This window comes from Pelodiscus sinensis, chromosome 2 (assembly GCF_052426305.1).
Source record: "Pelodiscus sinensis isolate ZL-2025 chromosome 2, ASM5242630v1, whole genome shotgun sequence".
Classification (NCBI taxonomy): Eukaryota; Metazoa; Chordata; order Testudines; family Trionychidae; genus Pelodiscus; species Pelodiscus sinensis.
In genome coordinates this window covers 205,483,561-205,504,450 of record NC_143053.1, presented here as the reverse complement: position 1 = coordinate 205,504,450, position 20,890 = coordinate 205,483,561, and the positions used below count along the sequence as shown (strand labels likewise).

The following is a 20,890-nucleotide window of genomic DNA, read 5'->3' as shown; positions in this document are numbered from 1 at the left end:
AATGTCCAGTCTAAACCTCCTTGTGCTGCAATTTAAGTCCATTGCTTCTGTCCTATTCTCAGAAGCTAAGGAGAACATTTTTTCTCCTTCCTCCTTTAGATACTAGAAAATAAAATAAGATTTGATTAATAAATCAATCTTTCTATACTACAATCACTATATTTTTCCCTCCTCTGAAGGCCATGAATTTTCAAGGGCGATTAAAGTTTCTTCATGGACAGAACAAGAAAGGGAAGGATGGCTCTCCTGTCTCTCCTCAGCTGGCTCTATTTACAGTGGCTACCCCTTTGCAGCCTCCTTCAATCCTTGAGATACGAACCAAAAACTTCATTTTCAGAACTAAGCACAAGCTGGACTTCACACCTGTAGGATGTGATGCAAAGTAGGTACAAGATTGTCTGTATAGCTTATTACATTTCCCTGTACCCTTGCAGCCAAAATAGGTCACTGTACCTTTAAAGTTTCAGTGGGTATCTTAAGGTGAGCACTGGAGTATGTGATTGGAGAGGTAAGTAATATTTTATCATTAGCTTTTTCTCTTCTGTTTCTGAAAGGTATAAAGCACTTGTAGGTAGAAAGGGTACTGGCTAGGGATATCCTCTTCAGAAACTCTTTGATAAGGTCCATCTCCTGAGCATTATCAAAAACAAAAAATTGCTCTTCAGAAGTATCTTTATGAATTAGAGATAAAAGTAGCCCCGGTAGAGGATTATTTAGAATAGGGCTACTCAACACATGGTCCATGGGCTACATGCAACCCACGGCCCGTTAGTTTGAAGCTCACAGGTTGGAGCCAAAACAAAAAAGTAGTCAATATAATAATATAATGGTCTTACGTTGATATGCGTTTTAGTAGTTAAATTCCTGGACTATCATCACTCATTAAAAGTGCTGTCAGATGTGTGGAAATTAGGTAAATATTGCATTTTATTAATATTAGTAGAACTGACTTAAGTGGGGCCTACATGTTGTATAATCTTGCCTTAATCTTTGTATTCATACCTGTTGCTATTTGAATATATATGTGACCACACTTAAGTTGTGGCCTCCGGCATGTGCTGTAAGTATCATTATGGCCCCCGGGGCTTCCAAAGTTGAGTAGCTCTGATTTCGAATATTTTCCATTGAAGTGGATGAAGTTCACCCAAGTCAAAGCATCTTTTTCACCACTTCTTCCTCCACGACAGTATGCTACCTTTTCAATTCAAATAGATGTAATCTACAATGAAAACATGATTTGTTGCAAATTAGCTATAAATGAAACAATGATACAGAAATTAATTACTTGAAATAACCATTTTGCACAGTGTTTTTAACTGGTTTGAAAGCATTTTTTCTTCATTAAAAAAAAAAATAAACAATATAAAAAAATATTATATTGCTAGATCAGTGTACCACAACCATGCCCAATCATGGCAAAAAGTCCACTAAGTTGATTCCTATTACAAGATAAAGTCTTCTTGTCTTTCCTGAGTTTTTCCCTTCTCCCTCCCTTTCTGAAGTCAGATTTTCAGTGTTCTCAGAGCTCTAAATCTTCCCTTCCATTTATGATTGGGCAGCCCTGGTCAGATTCCTGTGGAACCATGCTGCACAATGTACAGCCAGCTTATCATCCACTCTTTCCATCAGTATTTGAGTATATACCTTTCCCATGTTCCCCCCCAAAACTAATAATCCCAACAAAGAAAAGTTTGTAAATAAAGAGAAGTAAAATTCACTAGCATAATGTTGCTATCTTCATCTCTTCCTCTTTCCATTTTTGTTCATATATTTATTATATTGTTTACCTTCCCCTCCCATTTTTTCTTGTCTTTTTTATTCACAAACCATGTATTCTGTATTTTGTCTATTGTTTCTTTTCCCTTTTCTCTCCTCTTCCTTTTTTTTATCCACGTCTTTCCTTTTCTTTCTATTGCATCTTCCTTGTTTGTCTTCCATTTGCACTTTTTATACCTTCCTCTCAGTGGAAGGAAAGAATGGAACGTTTCACTGTGTAACTCTCTGGGAAGTACCCCCAGCTCCTTCAGAATTCCTATCTCATCTATGGAACCACTGCCAGCACAACTCTGCTATGTTTTCTTTCCTATATGTGGTGTTTGTGTCCACTTCCACACTGAGCAGTTCAAGTGAGTGGTAGCTGGCATGAAATGCAGGAGATGGAAGAGATGTTTAATAACTGGAGGAAGGAAGTATTTGAAATACTATTTTAAGAGAAGGGGGTTTGAGACAGCATGGGCTTCAAGACACCATGGGCTTCTGTGGTGCAGAACTGGAGTACTCAGTGCCAGCCTCCTTTTTACTCACTCTGAGTTATGGGAGGCATGTCATCAAGAACCACTTAATGTACAATGAAGATTCCCAGACTCTTCAGTAACAAGTGACATATTCTTGGATTCGCCCATTGACTAGAATAGATGTAGAAAATTGTCCAGAATATTTACCAAACTAGTAGAAATGTTAAAGGAAATATTTAATGCCTTAAGTATGCACCTACCAGTAAAATGTGACCTGATCTGTGCAAAAAAAAAAGAGCCAGCCAGCCAAGCAGATTAGGTGCCCTATTCAGTAAATGGTTGCTGCTGCATGCCCAGTAATTCTGAAAAATTGCCCGCTTATTTGCTGGTACATAACAGAATACAGAATTAGGAGACTAACTTTTTAAATATCTATTTTTGGACTTCCTAGTCTTAATATTCCAGTTCACTTTGTGGGCACATTTCTGAAGTCAGCTTAGATACATAATAAAGGCCTACGGGTTCATGATGACTTGGCAGACTTTTTAGGAATTGTATAAAATCTTGTGAATACTGACAGAATTCTCTGCTGTAACAGAAATGTTTAGTCCAGATTTATTAGCTTCTGTATCTGTACTGCAAATAGATATACCAGCGGTGCTTCACTTTGTTTGCCTTTTTATCTTACAGAGGAAAGATTGTACTGGGATACACTGAAACAGAGCTGCGTATGAGAGGAACAGGATATCAGTTTATTCATGCAGCTGACATGCTTTATTGTGCTGAAAATCATGTCCGAAGTAAGTGTAATTTGCCTTCTGTGAGACGGGTTGCTAAAATAAAGCAAAGAATACGTTTGCACTAAAGAATGTTATGAAACACTACCAACATTAATCTACTCGTTAACAAAATAAACACTCTTCTTTGTATACGCACTTCTGCAGTATATAAGAGTTTATATGGCAAATGGAAATATTTAATATTCATATTTGGACTCATTATTTTATTTAATTTTCCCACTTCTTATGTCCAGCTGTTCATAATTCCTGTTCCCCACAGATAAACTGCTGCTATTTCACCAACTCTCTTAGGCAGATGGACTACTTTTAAGATAGTTTCCTGTAATAGGCTAAATTGAGAGCTTTCTGTTATCTACAGGCATTTTCTCTCTTACTCAGAGAGAATGTGTAATAATTCATGATATCCCCTTAGACATCTGTAGTAAATCACCTAAACCCTGTTCATCAATCATTTGTATTGCGAACTGGTTTGCTATCTCCCACTCTTTATCCCAGAAAGGTGACTGGGACTGGAAATGGTGGTGGTGAAGGGAAAATTATCTAAAACATTGCAGAATCTCAAAATATTTGGTATTTAAAATGGGAGAGGTCAAAGGAAAAGGTGGAGCTATGTGTATTAAATGCATCCTTATAAAATAGATTTTTAGGGGCTCTTTCAAACTTTTACTTTTTTATTTTGCAGTTTGGTATGTGTCTAGGAATGCATGTGTTTCACTAGTGTGTGTACCGTAAGAGTGATGGTTGGATTGCAAGACGAAGCAGTGAAAAGAATATGTATTTGAAATACTGATTGTTTCACCCCAGGGATTGGCAGCCTTTCAGAAGTGGCATGCCAAGATTAATTTATTCACTTCTATTTACAGATCTGCATGCCGGGGGAGGCGGGGCAGGGACTGACTGGGTACGGTGACCATATTTTCTGAACCAGCTGCACTTAGGGAGAATGTTTAATTTAAATTATTAAATAGATTAAGTGTTTTAACGTTCTCCTGTTATTTAAAAAGTTTGATAAACTAAAGTAAAATATTAATTTATGTCCAACACAAAAGATTTCAATGTTTTCTTTCTTTATGGCAGCGGTGGGATCCTTTTTTGGGTTGGTGCCACTGGCCCACAGAAAAATCAGTTGGGGACCACACAAGTGAGAAGCAAAAGAACGCCTCCAAAGAACCACAACCCTCACTGATGGGGGGGCCCCCAACTGAGACACCTCACTTCTCTGGTGCTCACAGGATGAGGGGAAGGGACAGGGAGGACTGAGGTTCAAGGTTTCCCATAGGCTAGATTTACTTTTCTGAGGTTCCAGAGTTAGTGGATTTCGTGGACCCCCTTATGCTCTGGGGTAGGAGGTCAGTGTGCGAGACAGGGCTGCCAGCGAGTGGGGTAGGGATGGGGTGCAGGATCTGGGAGGGAGGCGGGGTGCAGAAAAGGGAGAGGTTGCAAGGTCTGGGTGGGAGGTACGGTGCAGGAGCAGGTTGGGAGTAGGGTGTCTGGCCAGGTGGAGGGAGCAGGAGCAAAGAGGGTGCAGTTTGTAACCAGGAAGGACAGTGCAGGAGAGCAGGATTGGGGGTAGGGTGTCTGGCAACGAGGGAGGATGCAAAAGCAAGGGAGGGTGTTGGAGCAAGCTGGCGGTGTGGGATCTTGGCAGAGAGAGGGGAGTGAGTAAGAGGGATTGGGCTTTGAAGGTCTGGGCATGAGGGGGGACACTTCAGCTGACTTCATGTCCCCTTGCAGTGTGGAAAGCCTTACAAGTCACTGTGTAGGCATTCCCCCAGAAGGGTGAGAAGGGGGAGGGAGCTCAGCCCCTCCCCCCCCCCAGATGTAGTGGGAAGCCTGGGGCGGGACGGGACACAATGCACAGTGGTGGGGCAGATGCAGGGGGAAAGGGGAGGGCTCTCCAGGACACGAAAAATGCTTTGGGCTCTGGAAACTGTGTGCCACCAGAAGCCACCCTGGCTGCCCGCCATCAAAGCACCCAGAGCACCTATGTTCTTGGGGGGGCGGGAGGCCATTGCTGTTGTGCCACGCTATCATGAGCCTGATCCAGTCGGGGGAATGGAAATGGCAATGCACAGAGCCAGGAGGTCTAGCGTTCCCTGCATGCTGGATCGGGTAGGGAGGCTCACATGCCAGTGAAATCGTATGCCACTTAGGGCATGCCTGCTGTAGGTTGCCAACCCCCTTTATACCCTTTTCATCGTATTAGAAACGTAAAGCAACTAAATAGTACCCAGCCTAGGTTCAAACAAATGACTTGTGTGTGGTATTTATTTTTCATTTTATTTTGTGTTTGCGATTGCCTGTCTGCTGGAACATTCAAATTAGGGTTTTGTCATTTATGTGCCATTGTATTTAGTAGTCTCTGCTATAAAGGAACTAATGGCCCACAGTGCCTTTTGGGGGGAGAGGGGGGGGTGTACTGAATTGTTGCAATGCCTGGATAACTCGCAGTGGAATGTCGCATTGGCATTCAAGCCTCTACTTACTACCCAGGCAAATTGGACTTGATTGTGTAAGGCAGGGCTTCTCAAATTTCATTGCATCTTGATCACCTGCTGACAACAGAAACTCCCAGGGAGGAGGAGACATTCATTTTGTTTTTTATTGTTTTACTAGCTGGGTCCAAATGGGTTTGGTTATTGCAGGTCAATAAGTTTATTGTGAACATAATTCTGTATATGAAAATATATCAGTAAGTGCTTCCCTTTATACTACTAGTTAATTTAAGTCTTAAATGGCTTTTCAAGTGAAATTCTTTTATCACATACCAAGTTTTCTTCTTTATTTTTTAAATAGAAAAAGATTAAGCAGTATGTGATTCTGCTTTTTAATTCTAGTGATAAAGACTGGAGAGAGTGGCATGACTGTGTTTAGACTTCTTACCAAAGAAAATCGCTGGGCCTGGCTTCAAGCAAATGCACGCCTGATCTACAAAAATGGAAGACCTGATTTTATCATTGCAACACAGAGACCTCTTACGTAAGTCGTTGTTACAAATGATAGCTTAGCTTGAACCCCCAGTCCACCATCTGATTTACTGATTTTATTTGAGATGCAGGGAGTTGGGTTATTTGTTTTTGTTTTGGAATGTTCTCTACCTGCTGCAGAGAGAGCTTTCCTTTTTCTAAAGAGTTAAAATTGCCAGTCTTACAATAATTCCCTCTGTAAATCCCTCTCTTAATATACAAAATGTGCCTTACACTGTATATGGCTGATGCCCCTGTGTTCCTCTCAGGAAGTAAATTTAAAGGTGCAAGACCTTTCCATCCATTCCACTACTTTTCTCTTTTTTTCTCTAAAGAAATCCTATTGCAGCTGCAGAGACTTTATCATTTATATTACTCATAGGAATTAACTTCAATAGAGGACATACTGAATTACATTCCACTTTTTATTTAACATTGTCTGTATAAACCCAACACTTACTTGACGCTACAAAATGAAAAATACCAAGAGAATTCAGTGCTGATAGATCCCTGCTCCCTACAATTCAAGAACAGTAGAATATGAAGTATGCCATTTAGATTTAGTGAATTGCACACATAACATTGATTAATATGTGGAGGTATTAAATAAACAAACTCCTTATCTGTTGCTTACTTTTCCCACTAGAATTAAGTTTTAATAGCCAGATTCTCAGTGACTGGCACTTTTTAAGTACCTACAAATAGAATAGTTCACTTCTTTAAGGCTTCAGTTCCAGGAAACAAATAGTACTATACTATTTTTTTGAATTACTATAATACAGTAATAAAATACTGGGTTGTTTTGTTTTGTTTTTGTTTTTTTGTCAATTCCAGAGATGAAGAAGGGTCGGAGCATTTACGAAAGCGAAACATGTCGGTGCCTTTTATGTTTGCGACTGGTGAGGCTGTGTTGTATGAGGCAGCCTTCCCTTTGCCTGGCCTAATGAATCCCTCGCAGCTGAAGGTTGAAAGTGTTGCCGTGAAAGGATCTGCTCCCAAAGCTACACTACAGAAAGAATCTGTTCATCCAAACTCAATTCTGGGTGTCATGTTAAGTCAAGATGAGTCTGTATATCTCTGCCCTCCCGCTTCACAAAAACTTTCCTTTGACAGAAACTTCTTTACAGACACCAGTGATGAACTGGGCAATGTTATTGCCAGTGACTGGCAGGATAATCTCTTACCAACTGGAAATAACATTCTGAAACACGAGCAAACCGACTGTCCCCAGGACAGTAACGTAATGCTTACTGAAGACAATGCAGGGCTCTTTCAAGATAACAAAAACAGTGACTTGTACAACTTCATGAGAAATCTGGGTATTGACTTTGAAGATATAAAATGTATTCAGCAGGATGAAGAGTTTTTTAAAACTGAATTTTCTTGTGTGGATGATATTGGAGACATCGACATAACTGATGAAATCCTGACCTATGTTCAGGATTCCCTAAATAATAAGCCTGACTTCTTGTATTCAGCTTGTCATCGGCAACAGTCAATAGTTCAGGACTCTAGCTGTTTGGTACAGCAACATTTGGGTCAGCAGCAACTTAATCAGCACCAAAAACAAGTGGTTGAGCAGCATCAGCAGCAGTTATGTCAGAAGATGAAGCATATGCAAGTCAATGGGATGTTCACAAATTGGAACCCTAGTAGTAGTGTGTCTTTTAGCTGTTCACAGCAAAAGCCAGTGCAATATGTTTTTTCTGATATGCCTGGCACTACTCAAGAGCTCCCTTACAAATCAGAAGTCAACCCTGTACCTTATGCATGTAGACAAGAGTTTATTCCTTACAAACAGCCCACAAGGCTGGAGCCACAGCTTTCTAATTTTACCCAAATAGATTTCCCCATAGGACATTTTGACAGATCAACCTATCCTGGTTCTTCAAGGTTGGAGGATTTTCTCAGTTCACAACAAGAGAATCAAGTGTGTGGAATCAATTCTCAGTCAGTTATGATAACTCCTCAAACATGCTATGCAGGGGCTGTTTCTATGTATCAATGTGTTCCAGAAACGCAACCGAACTCTATGGATCAAATGCAATATAATTCTATGATGGAGGGTCAACAACTGTTGTTAAATAAGGTATGATAAAGGTCATTGTTAATTTTTCTTGCATGTTGTAATAGTTTTCAGCAGGAAACTAGATGGCTTATGGGATACAGAACCTATGATCAATGAAGCTACAATGAATGAGAGGTTCTGTCATTTCTGTTCATTAACCTGAAATGAGGCATGCTCAGTCTAGGTTCTAGGGAATGTGCCCATATCACAGGAACCTCTACAGTCGCATCTCTGTCAAACTTATACACACATACTACTTGCAAATATCCACCCACTCAAACCTAGAATAAATTGCTAACAGTACAATTGTCTGGTACATTTCATGGTCAATTCAATTCATTTTAACTATACATAGGTCTATTGTGCTTTACAATAAGAAAGAAACTTTCATTGTTTGGACTCTTAAAATACAAAGTTTATGTTAAATCAACATAATCTTGCTGATTAATGTATTTTAAAGATCACGTAAAAAGACAAATTATATTTTTTACCTAACTTGCTTGGAATCGTGAACCCATCCTACACCTGTGCAGGTATTGTGATAGAGGTTTCAAACTATGTAGTAAAACATAATGATACGAGAAACTGTCCTGCTCATATTGTACTTGTAAGATACGACATTTTTAAGAACTAAGACTTATAAATGTTATACATCTACTTTTGTAAAAAATTCAAGTATTTCTTTTACAACATTTAGAACAATGTTTAGAATATGAGATAAATTAACACAAAAATGAAAATTAAATATTAGGCTTGATTAATGGGACTAATTACACTAGTGCAGGAAGTTTACAGTAGAGTGTGGACATAAATTATTGCAAGGAATACACCTATTCCTAAAAACACAATTTTATTTTCTTTAGGGGTATACAGTTTTCAGTTTAAAAAAAAAAAAAAAAAAAACTTCAAAAAGAGAAAACGATTAAAGGAGGCAAAGGCTATTCAGAAGCTCACTTTAATTCTACAAAAAAGTTTGAGTTTTATGGCACATAGAAGCAGGAATGAATTCTGATTTTAAACTGGGAGTTAGTGCACTAATTACATTGCATCTCAGTCAAAGGGAAATACAGTGAAACCTTTATCTGGCACTCTGTTAACCAGAAAACTTTGTTATCCGGCATTGCTCCTGGCCACGATACTGTCACATCTTCAGCAGCACAGTTCTGGTTTGGTTTACCATAATTGGCTTAACAATTTTTTATTTAACAAGTGCTAATCATCTTTAACGCAAAATAGAAATGGAGAGACCAGCTGCCTCACACTACAAAACTACCAATATTAAAAACGTGAATTTTACTATTATTGTACATTGTTTTTTCCTAGATTGATGGGACCCTCAGATAACTGGAATTTTTAGATAACCGGAATGCACTAATCCCCGAGCATGCCAGATAACACAGGTTTTACTGTAATATGGAGCAGACAAAGATGAAAACACAATTATTTCCTGTTCCTCAAGTTATTAATTTAAATAATCAGGTCTTCTCTACCTTTCTGTTTTGTGTTATATGCATTAGAAAGGAAGCATTGTCTGAACATTGAAAATGATAGTCGTATCCATATTTATTTTTGTCAGAGTGCAAAACAAAATAATGTAACACAGTAAATTAGTGTAACCAGTCTGAAGATTACTCTTTTAGCAACATTTTTAATGGCTAGAATTGAGTATATTGATAGTTTTGGGAGAAAAAGTTCTAATTCCAAGACAGCTTCTATTGCATTCAAAGAATTATCTGCATTGCAGTGCATTTAAATTGTATTATTGATTTCTGTCATAATAATGATTGGGGTCCCGTCGTGCTAGACATGTAGTACAAGGCATGATTCTTTTTTCCAAGAGTTTACATTCTAAGGCCATGATCCTACACAGATGCTTGTGACCCATGTTCATAGATGCTTGTGAAAATGCATAACCAATACACTTAGCTGTTCTAAATATTCCCAATTTTTGTAACTTCATTTTAAAAATATTTCTCTTACCACTCCTTAGCAAAGATGCCATACCAGAATACTGAACTGTATTGCCACAGTACTAACAGAATGCACTGTCATACTTAATAGGATATTATAAATAGTAAACATAGTTGTCAGTCCATGAAAATGGTTAAACTGCTAGAATGTTGTGTGTGTTGATTTTTTTTGTAGTAATAGTGTTACTGTATCATAGGAAAACGAGCAGCCTAGGTTAAAAGATGGTAGAAATGTAGCCGTGTTAGTCTGGTGCAGCTGAAACAAAAAACAGGACTGTGTAGCACTTTAAAGACTAACAAGATGGTTTAATAGGTGATGAGCTTTCGTGGGCCAGACCCACTTCCTCAGATCAAACAGTGGAAGAAAACTGTCACAACCATATATACCAAAGGATACAATACAAAAAAATGAACACATATGAAAAGTACAAATCAAATTTCAGAACAGAAGAGGTGGGGAAGGGGGAGAAGGTAAAAGTCTGTGAGCTAATGATATTAGAGGTGATAATTGGGGAAGCTATCTTTGTAATGGGTAAGATAATTACCTTACCCATTACAAAGATAGCTTCCCCAATTATCACCTCTAATATCATTAGCTCACAGACATTTACCTCCCCCTCTTCCCCCCTCCATCCCCCTTCTGTTCTGAAATTTGATTTGTCCTTTTCATATGTGTTCATTTTTTTCTATTGTATCCTTTGGTATATATGGTTGTGACAGTTTTCTTCCACTGTTTGATCCGAGGAAGTGGGTCTGGCCCACAAAGCTCATCACCTATTAAACCATCTTGTTAGTCTTTAAAGTGCTACACAGTCCTGTTTTTTGTTTTAGGTTAAAAGATGTTTGTGTGGTGGCTATATTGACTGTTACTGTCAGAAAAATGAATTATTGCAAATGTGTGAGAGAGAAATGGGGGTAAACTTGCAGTAGTAATCACATAAAATAATTTCCAAAACAAAGCCATGACTTCAAATACTGTATGTGAATTTGAGATATGCTTATTGTAGGTAGGGAGAAGTTATTAATGGTTACAGTAATTAAACAAGTAAGAAAAAGTGTGTGGACAAACATGTTCTATCTGTTATCCTTTTTATTATCCTTCCATCCCTAGTTAGTTTCTATATGACAAGATTTATAGCTAAGGTCCAGAAGGGACTGCTGTGAATGTTTACACTACAATAAAAACCTGCATGGCACATCTGTTTTTGGCCCAGGTCACTTAACTTAAACTTGCAGGGCTCACCTGCAGGGCTATAAAATTGCAATAGGGAGCATCTCAGAGCCAGGGTCCCAGCCTGAGCCTAAATGTTTACATTGCAGTTTTGAGCCTTGTGAGCACGAATCAGATATCCTGGAGTCTGAGACTCAGTGCCATGGGTTTATTATCTCAGGGTAGGTATACTCTGAGCATATGTAGTCTGATCTCCTGCATAACCCAGGTCATATGACTTCTCTCAATTAATTTCTGTTTTAATTAGAGTATGTCTTGTTGACGATGTCTAAACTTCCACAGTAAGTCGACCTAAGTTATGCAGCTCCAGCTGTGTGAATAATATAGTTGAAGTTGATATAGTTTAGGCCGACTTATGTTGTCAACACCACATTGGATGAATGAAAGATATTCTTCCGTTGACTTACTTTTCTTGTTTGGGGCGGAGTACTAGGGCCTACTGAACAGAGATCTGTAGTTGATTTGGCAGGTCTTCACTAGACCCACTAATTGACCACGGGTGCCTCAATTGCCAGATCATCGATCAGCTGAAGTATAGACAAAGTCTTAGAAAAACCTTCAAAACTGATTTTAAATTTTCCAGTGATTAAGAATTCACAACCCTTGCAAAGTTCTTCCAATGGTTCAGTGTCTCTTCAACAAACAAAGACTACTCATACTTACCAGTTACTAGTATATGCTTAGCAAAACCTGCCAGACAACGCACATATTAATAAGTGATCTCACCATAAAATGAATTTAATGAAGAACATTAGAAGAATCTTGCACTGGTAGGGGATAGCTAGTGACTTGGTAGCTATTCTCTATCTCTAACTTAGGATTCTTTCAACATTTCTAAAGATAATTGATGCATCTATCTCAAAAGGATTTGTCACCTTCCGATAGAAAAGCAAGGTAAATCCACAGCAACCTCCTGGAATTATTAGAAACTCAGAGCAAAAATTGCACTTGTATGGCTTGTAGTATTAAGTTTGTGCTATTCTAAGCCAGGTCTTAACCTATCTGAATGCATCTAATATCCGTTAAATCGGGGCTACTTTATGTAGAGTAGTTTGCTCTATTTATCACTAATATATGGAATATTTGGGCATATAATGATTTTTGTAAAATGATGGAAGCATTACATCAATTGATTAAAATAATCCTGGAGAGGAGGGTGATAATATACTGCATTTCAACAATTCTATTCAAGAGCATTGTTGAAATGCAGTATGTCAAGACTGATTAAAAAATACCATTTAGAACAGTCACTTCATTGTGTTAGATATGGTGCTGGTGATCATTTTTCCAAATTATAAACGAACTGAATACGCACTCATGGAAAAACCATAAAAGTTATCCCTCACCAAACACTCTCAAAACATTTCCTTAGGTGGATTTTGAAATTGTAAAATTGTTGGTGAGGAAATCATGGGTGTTGAGGTGGATGATGGTTTCCACAAGTGAAAAGGAAAATCACAGTAAAAATCTGACTTGTACAATCTTTTAAGTCATAAGTGCTTGATCATTCTGTTTTTGGAATCAGTGTCAAAATTCTCATTAGTTTCAACAAAAGTAAGATTGTGCCCATGTTCTTTGTTTGTCTTAACTTTGTTTATTTTAACATAGGATAAGGGACCCTCTGAAGGAAGGGAGGTGATGGTGGGTTCTTGAGTGCACTAGGGGATACAGCGCTTGTGTGTGGAGCACAGGATTGGGAACTCGAGTCCCGCCCACCTTGGGAACAGCCAGACAGCCAACACAGATTGGACCTCTCTGGTTCAGCACCCTTGGGAACTGAGTGGTCCTGAAGGAGGGAATTTGCTGGACCAGCGGAGGTTAAACCTCCGGCTCTTCCAGGGCTCCCCTCCTGGTCACTGGCCTGGCCAGTGCGCTGCCCCCAGCTGTTGGCAGGCCTCTAGTTCCAGCTGCCGCCCTGCTCCAGTCCATGAGGGTTCTTTCCCCTGACAAGTGGGGCTCTGTTCCTCCAGCCACGGGCTCTCCCTACCCCTGGCCAGCAGCTACTTTGATCTCCCAGGCAGCATGGGCTCCATGTCTCCGGCTGCAGGGGCCTCCCTGCCCCCAGCCGAAAGTAGATCCATGCCCTCATTTAGCAGGGGCTTTGCGTCCCCCGCCTATGGCAGCTCCGTGTTCCCAGCTGGCAGGGGTCCCTGCCCCCAGCCAAAGGAGCCATGCTCTTGGCTGGCAGGGTTCCCCACCCAGCCCTGCTCTGGCTGTCGGCCACTGACAAGGCTCCAGGACATTGGTCCTCCAAGCTGCCTGTCTGGCTGAGCTCCCAGCTGTTTACAACATTTGTGGCTGGGGCTTTCTGGTCCAGTGACATCTGTGGTCTGGGCAGGACCATGGATGTTACCGGACCTAAGAATCCTGAACCACAAAGATTCAACCTGTAGTTCAATTTGAAGTTGACCACAGAAGTCAGGATTTACCTGTCTGGCCTATTATGCAACATGTGCAGTGTTAGTAAATATTCACTATTATCAAAAAGTTACAAGTTTCAAAGCTTATTTATTTTTAAAAAATGCCAGTAGACTTGAAGTGCAGAACCAAAACACCATTTATTTTTATATATAGTAATTCTTATTAATATTTTGCAGAAAAAAATGTCCCCCGGAACATTGGAGGAAATAGGGAAAATAAACTTTTAACATCTTAAATATCAATTATATATCAAATTAAATACTTAAGAGTTCTTAATGGCATAAGATTGTACTGAACAACTATTCCTGAGGTAATGCTGTGCCAAAAAAACTCTACAACCAATATTTTACATTTTTGCAAATTTGTTAAAATAATGTAATGTCACTCTGGTTTCAGTTATTTTGGTAATTTATTTAAACTATGGTAAAATAGGTGGAGAAGGAGGTTGGGGAGCATTAGAGGAACATCGCATTGTCTAATAGTAATGAAGCTAAAATTCTTTATTTTTAGTTATTAGACAACATATGCAGCTATATGCTTAGTGTTACATCATAGGCAAATGAAGTGAGGGCTGGGGCCTCATACTCACAGTTTTTATTTGCTACTGACCATCTCCAGAAATGTCAGTAGCAATCTGTTGATGGTTCACATTTTGATAGGAATTTTTTTCCATCCAAAAATTTAGACTTAATTACTGAAAGCACTGGAAGCATGTAAGAGGTCATACGGTCTCTTACAATCAGGCTCCCTTACACCACTCTGGCAATGTAAAGGACCTTTTTTAACATCCTGGGAGAAATTCACTAGAAAGAATGGGAGCAATTTACTGTACTAAGCAAGCAGCCTGCTACATTCTACTCTGCTTGAGAGGACAGAACCTGCCCCATATCTACCTTCTCAGAAACACCCCAAAGCCTTGCCTCTCCATACCAAGCAAGTTACACGCACAGAGTTCCCCTCTCACACATAGCAGTGATCCACATCTCTATCGGCACCTCCAGGCACCAAACCAACCTGCCTGCATTGCTGGGCAGGGCTGTGTGACCACTCTTGTGGTTTCCCTGTACTTCCCTGTCAGAAGTCATTTTTCTGCAGGGAAGCAAAGAAATCTGCTGGGGCCATGAATTCTGTGCATGTTTGGTGATGTAGAATTCCCTGAGAAGTAATTAACCATTAAACTTTATTTTACTAATTCAGAAGTCTGACAATTCTTGAAAACCAGTTTCAGAATTCCTGGCATGGCCAACATGTTTTTCATTTTAGATACTGTACTAGAAAAGTTTTCATAATCCTAAAATACTGCATATGATCTTTGTGTCATCTTAATTTTGGGGGAAGGGAAGTAGAGTAAAAAACCTAAGTCCAAAACCTGTCTTAAGCAAAAGCAGTTCTTGCCCCCTGACTAGAGTAATCTTTGAGACTCATGGAAATATGAAAAAAATGTGTTATTGGGGAATGCTTTCTTTCCCACAGAGAGCTTTCATGGATTCAGATACCCAATTCATAAGATGACATACAATCACTATCAGACACAATGTAAGGTTTTTCTATATATGAAGTTATAAATCCTTTATTAGGTAAAGGGAGGATTGAAATCAGGGTTGTTAGATATCATGTAATTGAATTGGTGTGTAACTGGTAGCCAGTGTGCTCTGACCCTACTCCTGCGGAGCCTCCTGTTAGCCCATGCTGCTGCCGAGGCAGCAGCACAAAGTGGCAGATGGGAGCTGGTCTGCAAGGGGAACCAGTTTAAAAACCAGCTTCCCACGCAAACAAGCCACCTGCCATCCTGCGCTGCTGCCTCTGATACTGAGGCCGCAATGCAGGGTGGGAGCAGAACCTGTTCACAGGGTTCCGAGTGCCCCACAGACCACCTGTATTCAGGGGCTGCTGCTGCGAAGCAACCTCCGTCCGTAGACAGAGGCTGCTTCGCAGCAACTTCTCCTTCTCCACCACGCTGCAGCGTCTGATAGTGCCTCTGTAGGAGGTGGGGGGGATGGCACGCAGGTCCATGGGAGCTGATATGTGCAGGGAGCTGGCTTGAAAGCTCTCTGAGAGAGGCAGCGGTGAGGGGAGGCAGATCCAGTGCTCACAAGGAGCCTGCTTAAAGCCAGCTCCTCACGGGCACCGGCTTCCACTGCCCCCCCACCCAAACTTGCTGCCTCTGATACAGAGGTAGCAGTGGGGGGAGTGCGTGTAGTCAATAGGATTAACCAATAAGCCTAGGCATTTTCTCGACTCTGCACTAACTTCCCTAATTGAAATACTTTAGTGAATTCAGCAATAAAGAAATAGCTGGACCATTCGCATTAGATGTCAGGCATGCCCAGTGTGGTGGGGGTTTGATTTACTACTTATATTGCAGTAGTGCCTCAATCAAGATTCAAGATCCATCTGTGCTAGATAGGGATTGGCTTTAGTTACTATCTATAGCTTATGGTCCTGTCAGCAAGTCCTAAGTCTATTACTTTACCTTTTGGCCTATGACTTCTGCTTATTATGTTAAACATGCTTTTTATGTTAAACAAGATTTACTGTACTTCCCTCTTCACCCATAGCAGTATGTTGTGTATCTGTTGGCCCCAGCCACTTGCAAAGGGTTTGTCTATAGGAATATTGAGTTTGAAGCAAAGTGTAGTGTGAATTGGGAATGTTCAAATGCGTGTAATTGTGGAAACATGGAACTGCTGAAAAATTCAGCAGTTACAAACACCCACAGTCGGGGAGCCAGCTATAGCCTCACACTGCTGCCTCTTTTAATCCGGTTCCTGGCATACACCAGCTCCTGCCTTTAGCCTCACTCCCTGAGGGCGGCAGCCATCTCTCCCAGAGCTCCGCGGGAGTCTGCATGTTAATGTGAACATTAACTGGTAAGCCCAGGCTTATCAGTAACCATTCACACAGTTATATGTTCCCATCCCTAGAATGAATCTACCCTGCACTAGCCTACTGTGATCTAGACATTGTGTGCTCCATGCTGATGAACACGTTTCATTAATGTGCTTTGATCTAGTGCTGTTTCAAATAACTAAGCTCTAGTCCTGTCTTAGGTAAGAAGTAGACGTCCATGTACCTGCAGAAACATAAGCACCTTTTACAGCAAAAATATAGGCTCCAAGTAAGATTGGACACCTACTTCGTTAAATAGCCACTTAGCAAGAGTTTTGTGGATTGCAGTGGTGCCTAAATCTGCAATTTTGCCACATGAATAACTTTGTTGACCTTGGGCTAGGTCAGCAGATCTTGACTAGTTTCTGCTTCCTGTAGAAGAAGCATTTCCTTTACAATCAGAGGCTATGTCTACATAGCTTCCCTCTTCTGCAAAAGATGCAAATGAAGTGTGGATTAGCATATCGCCACACTTCATTTGCATAATTAATTAGGAGCCATTTTTGCACAAGAGGTTTTTGCACAAAAAGGCGCCATCTACACAGTGCCTTTTTCCGCAAAACCCCCTCTTGTGCAAGAGCCATACTTCTGAAAACATGAGGAAGAATGGCTCTTGCATAAGAGGGGGGTTTTGTGCAAAAAGGAGCTGTGTAGATGGTGTCTTTTTGTGCAAAAACCCCCTCTTGTGCAAAAAGGCTCCTAATTATGCAAATGAGTGTGGAAATATGCTAATCTGTGCTTCATTTGCATAGGCTTTTGCAGAAGAGGGAAGCTGTATAGACATAGACATAATGGGGGGGTGGGGAATAGGAGGAATAAACACCAGAAGCTTAGCAAGATAATTCAGAAAGAATCCCTGTTTCTTATAAATCTAAAGAATCTGTTACCTATAAATTTCACTGTATGCTTTTGAGTTTTCAAAGAAAAAAGTTAGTCACTAATCATTGTAATTTTTTTTCCAGTTCCAAAATGGTTTCAGTGGAATAAACGTAAATGAAGCATATCCCTCTCAGTTAGATGTCATCAGTAACACACAGACTGCCACAAACCTTCAACCTCTTCATCATCCAACAGAATCCCGACCTTTCTCAGATTTGGCATCCGGTGGATTTATGTAATTCACAGCCAATATCCCATCTGTGGTTTTTGATGGATGTCACTTTGGCCTGTGAAGGAGAATTTGATAAGGCTATGAACGCTAGGCCTTAAAGGCCTAAATACATTTTAAGAAGTTGAGGCAGGTTGCACTATATACCAATATGACATGTAATCCAATACCTGACTTTTGAGGTGGGACTAGAAAGTATACTTTGACTAAAAGTGTGCATGCGCTGTTGTCAGTCAGATTGAAAATGTGTTGTTGCTGCAATTGGGATTATGTACTACATACATCACATTGTAGAACATAAGATAAGGCAAATGATTTTATTAATTTAGAAAATAAATGGGCACTTTGACAACCTTACTTGTAATGGCACAGAGGAAGATGTTTTCATGCTTGGTTTATTTTCACATTTTATTTTTAACAAATTAAAATGTAAAAAGGATTATCTTAATTTAAGAGCATCAAAAGCACTTGATTTTACTGCATACTTGGTTCTTTCCTTCAATTACTTATTATTTTAGCTCCTTTTCGGTTTAGATTTCCAATTCTAGCACTTTAATAGATGGATTAAAACAAGATTTGATACACAATTTTAGGTTTTATATAAACAAATGCATTGTGTTCCTTTTACTGTCAATCTTAAGTGCCTCACAATTTAGCTACCTTATTTCAGAAAGGAAGCTTGTTTTGGAAAACATTCTCCAGAAATTAGTCATCAATATTGTTTGAATTATTAACATATATGGTCCTATTGGTTTTCTCCTATACATTTTTAGCAGTTTTGTCTTAATTCTGAGTCTGCTTAGTTGCAACACTTATCTGAAAATGTAAATGTTTTAAATTTAGTTCAAGTAATGATTTTGTTATTCTGTTCTACAGTTCTGATTTCTTCAGGTTAAACAGGGTAAAAACAAAATTATATTTTGCAGGGAGAGGTTGATTCCTCAAGATTAGTTTTAGATTTTCAGTGCTAAAAAACATGTGCCTTATCTTGTGTTAAAACACTTGTAAAGTTCTTTAGAATTAAAAGTACAAGGCTATTCTATGCAAAAATTTTCACCAATATGGATATTGAAAAGGATTAACTTTTAAAATTATTGGGGAAGAGTTCTCTCAATAGTACATAATATTGAGGTTTACTTTTTATAAAAATTGCTTTGCTGATAGTCAAAGTTTGGTTGTAGTTTTTAACATTGCAGTGGGGGGAGGGCGGGTTAAATATTATTCCTGATAAATTGCACTCTAAAGGAAAATAATCTATCTTTTTATGTTTGTGAACCCACTTGAAAAAAATCTATGTGCAAAATATTGAAAAAAGGAGTTCAGTTTCAGAGAGATTATCCTGGATAAGGATTTTTGTATTTTTTTTTTCACAAAAGCTAAAAATATTGCTTTGGTTTGGTTTGGTTTTTTTATTCGAGAGGATTGTTAGCATTGTAGACACCAGTGTTTGGTCACAAATAGCATAATTTAGAAATACAAAAACATATATGTTCAAATGATTGCATACTTTTGTGTGCTGTATAGTTCATATGTAATAAAATGTCTTTGTAAAATATTTTAAACCAGTTAATTTTAATGTTACAACATATATATAAAGAAGAAATGTTTACATTTGTTATGTGTAATATAAATTACAAGTGTAGACAGTTTGTTTAAAACGAAAAAAATAAACCACCTTCTACCTAGCTGGTGTTCATATTGTTTAATCCAAGGACAATTGGAGGAGTTTTTTTTAACTTGAGAAGAAAGAACTTTACAAAATCATTGAAAATGTGATGGAGGTTTCATTCCACCATTTGTGCAATCTGCACCAAAATAACTACAAAGCTAAATACTGTGCTTTAGATTTTTCACCCCAATTCTTTGATTTCCTCTTTGAAATACACTCTGAATTATTAAAAACTATTTCCTTCTATAGTGTAATATGATCTGCTGGATACAGTATCACAGTCAGTTGTGGAATTTCAGATGCATGACTTTACCAGTTCATTTAAATGAAGATACCAAGGGAGAAATGCATGTCAGGGAAATAACTTAAAATTAATAATACTATGAATTTTTCAGAAAAAGCCCTAAAAAGAAATTGTTGTTTGGGACATGAAATTAGATTCTTAAATGTTTCACACTGAAAACAAAAAGTGTTAATTTAATAGCTTCAGGGGGTAGCTGAGTTAGTCTGTACAGGATAAACTTAAAAAACAGCAAATGGTCTAGTAGCAGTTTAGAGACTAATAAAACATGTAGATGGTATCATGAGCTTTTGTGGGCACAGCCCATTTCTTCAGATGATCAGACCATTTGTTGTTTAATTTAATAGCATCTAGATTCATTTCACATTTTAACATTTAGTATTTTAAGATAAGTTTTAACCAATTTTTAGAACATCTTGCATTTCCAGTTAGTATATCACTTTTAAGAGTGTGAATTTGACAATCTGTTATATAAATACTGTATAACTGAAAGATTCAAAGGGATAATGTACATTTTTACATAAGTATAAATAAAAATGTGTATGTTCAGTCTAGCTAAACCAAAAACATGACCTACCACTAAGTGCCAGTGAAGCAGCAGTGCAAGTGTACTGCCTTATTACACGCATTAGTTTTGTTATATATATAATATCAATTTATTTTCTATAGCTATGTCTACAACAAAACTGTGATTATTACTGGATGTTTGTGAGCTATTAATCTACACCAAATTACATCAAAAGTGCACAGGACTTTTTGAAATTCTTTGTAAGCCTTCCAGTTCTGTTATGAGTAAGATATAGCCCATTGTTAATCAGTATTACTATCCAATTTTTGTACCAGTTTTCTTGGCTTGTTTTGCTTTAAGTTCCTATTTCTGATTTGCTATGCCTGCACATGTTATGCAATACATTTCTTGGGTTAGGGTATGTTTTTTGTAATGTTCTTACTGACCTTCAGTAAAGTTTGTAAACATAATATATGGTAATAAAATAATTTGAATGTAGCTGATTTGTATCTTCTTTAACTACAAACAGTTCTTTGTCTATCACAGAAGCTTTGTGATTACACCACTGTAGACTTTGGAATATCCAAAGTATTAGACAAGAGCACATGTAGACAATTTGGGGCTGCATATAAAAACATACATTTCTATCAAAATGACACAAGACAGACAAAATGGTAAATGGTAGCTTATAAGCATTCTGGCTAGCCAGTAACAGTTAACAATTG

At 38.7% G+C, this 20,890-nt stretch overlaps 1 protein-coding gene across 1 annotated transcript in view; it reads left to right on the top strand.

Annotated features, from left to right (window-relative positions):
* Window positions 1–20,663, top strand: part of AHR (aryl hydrocarbon receptor) — a 100,838-nt gene extending 80,175 nt beyond the window's left edge. Inside the window, exons 7-11 of the mRNA XM_075922259.2 lie at window positions 180–382; window positions 2,925–3,034; window positions 5,872–6,013; window positions 6,835–8,089; window positions 17,542–20,663. Coding sequence (XP_075778374.1) covers window positions 180–382; window positions 2,925–3,034; window positions 5,872–6,013; window positions 6,835–8,089; window positions 17,542–17,697 — 1,866 coding nt within the window. The 3' untranslated portion in view covers window positions 17,698–20,663. The remainder of the gene's footprint in view (window positions 1–179; window positions 383–2,924; window positions 3,035–5,871; window positions 6,014–6,834; window positions 8,090–17,541) is intronic.
* Window positions 20,664–20,890: the final 227 nt, after the last annotated feature.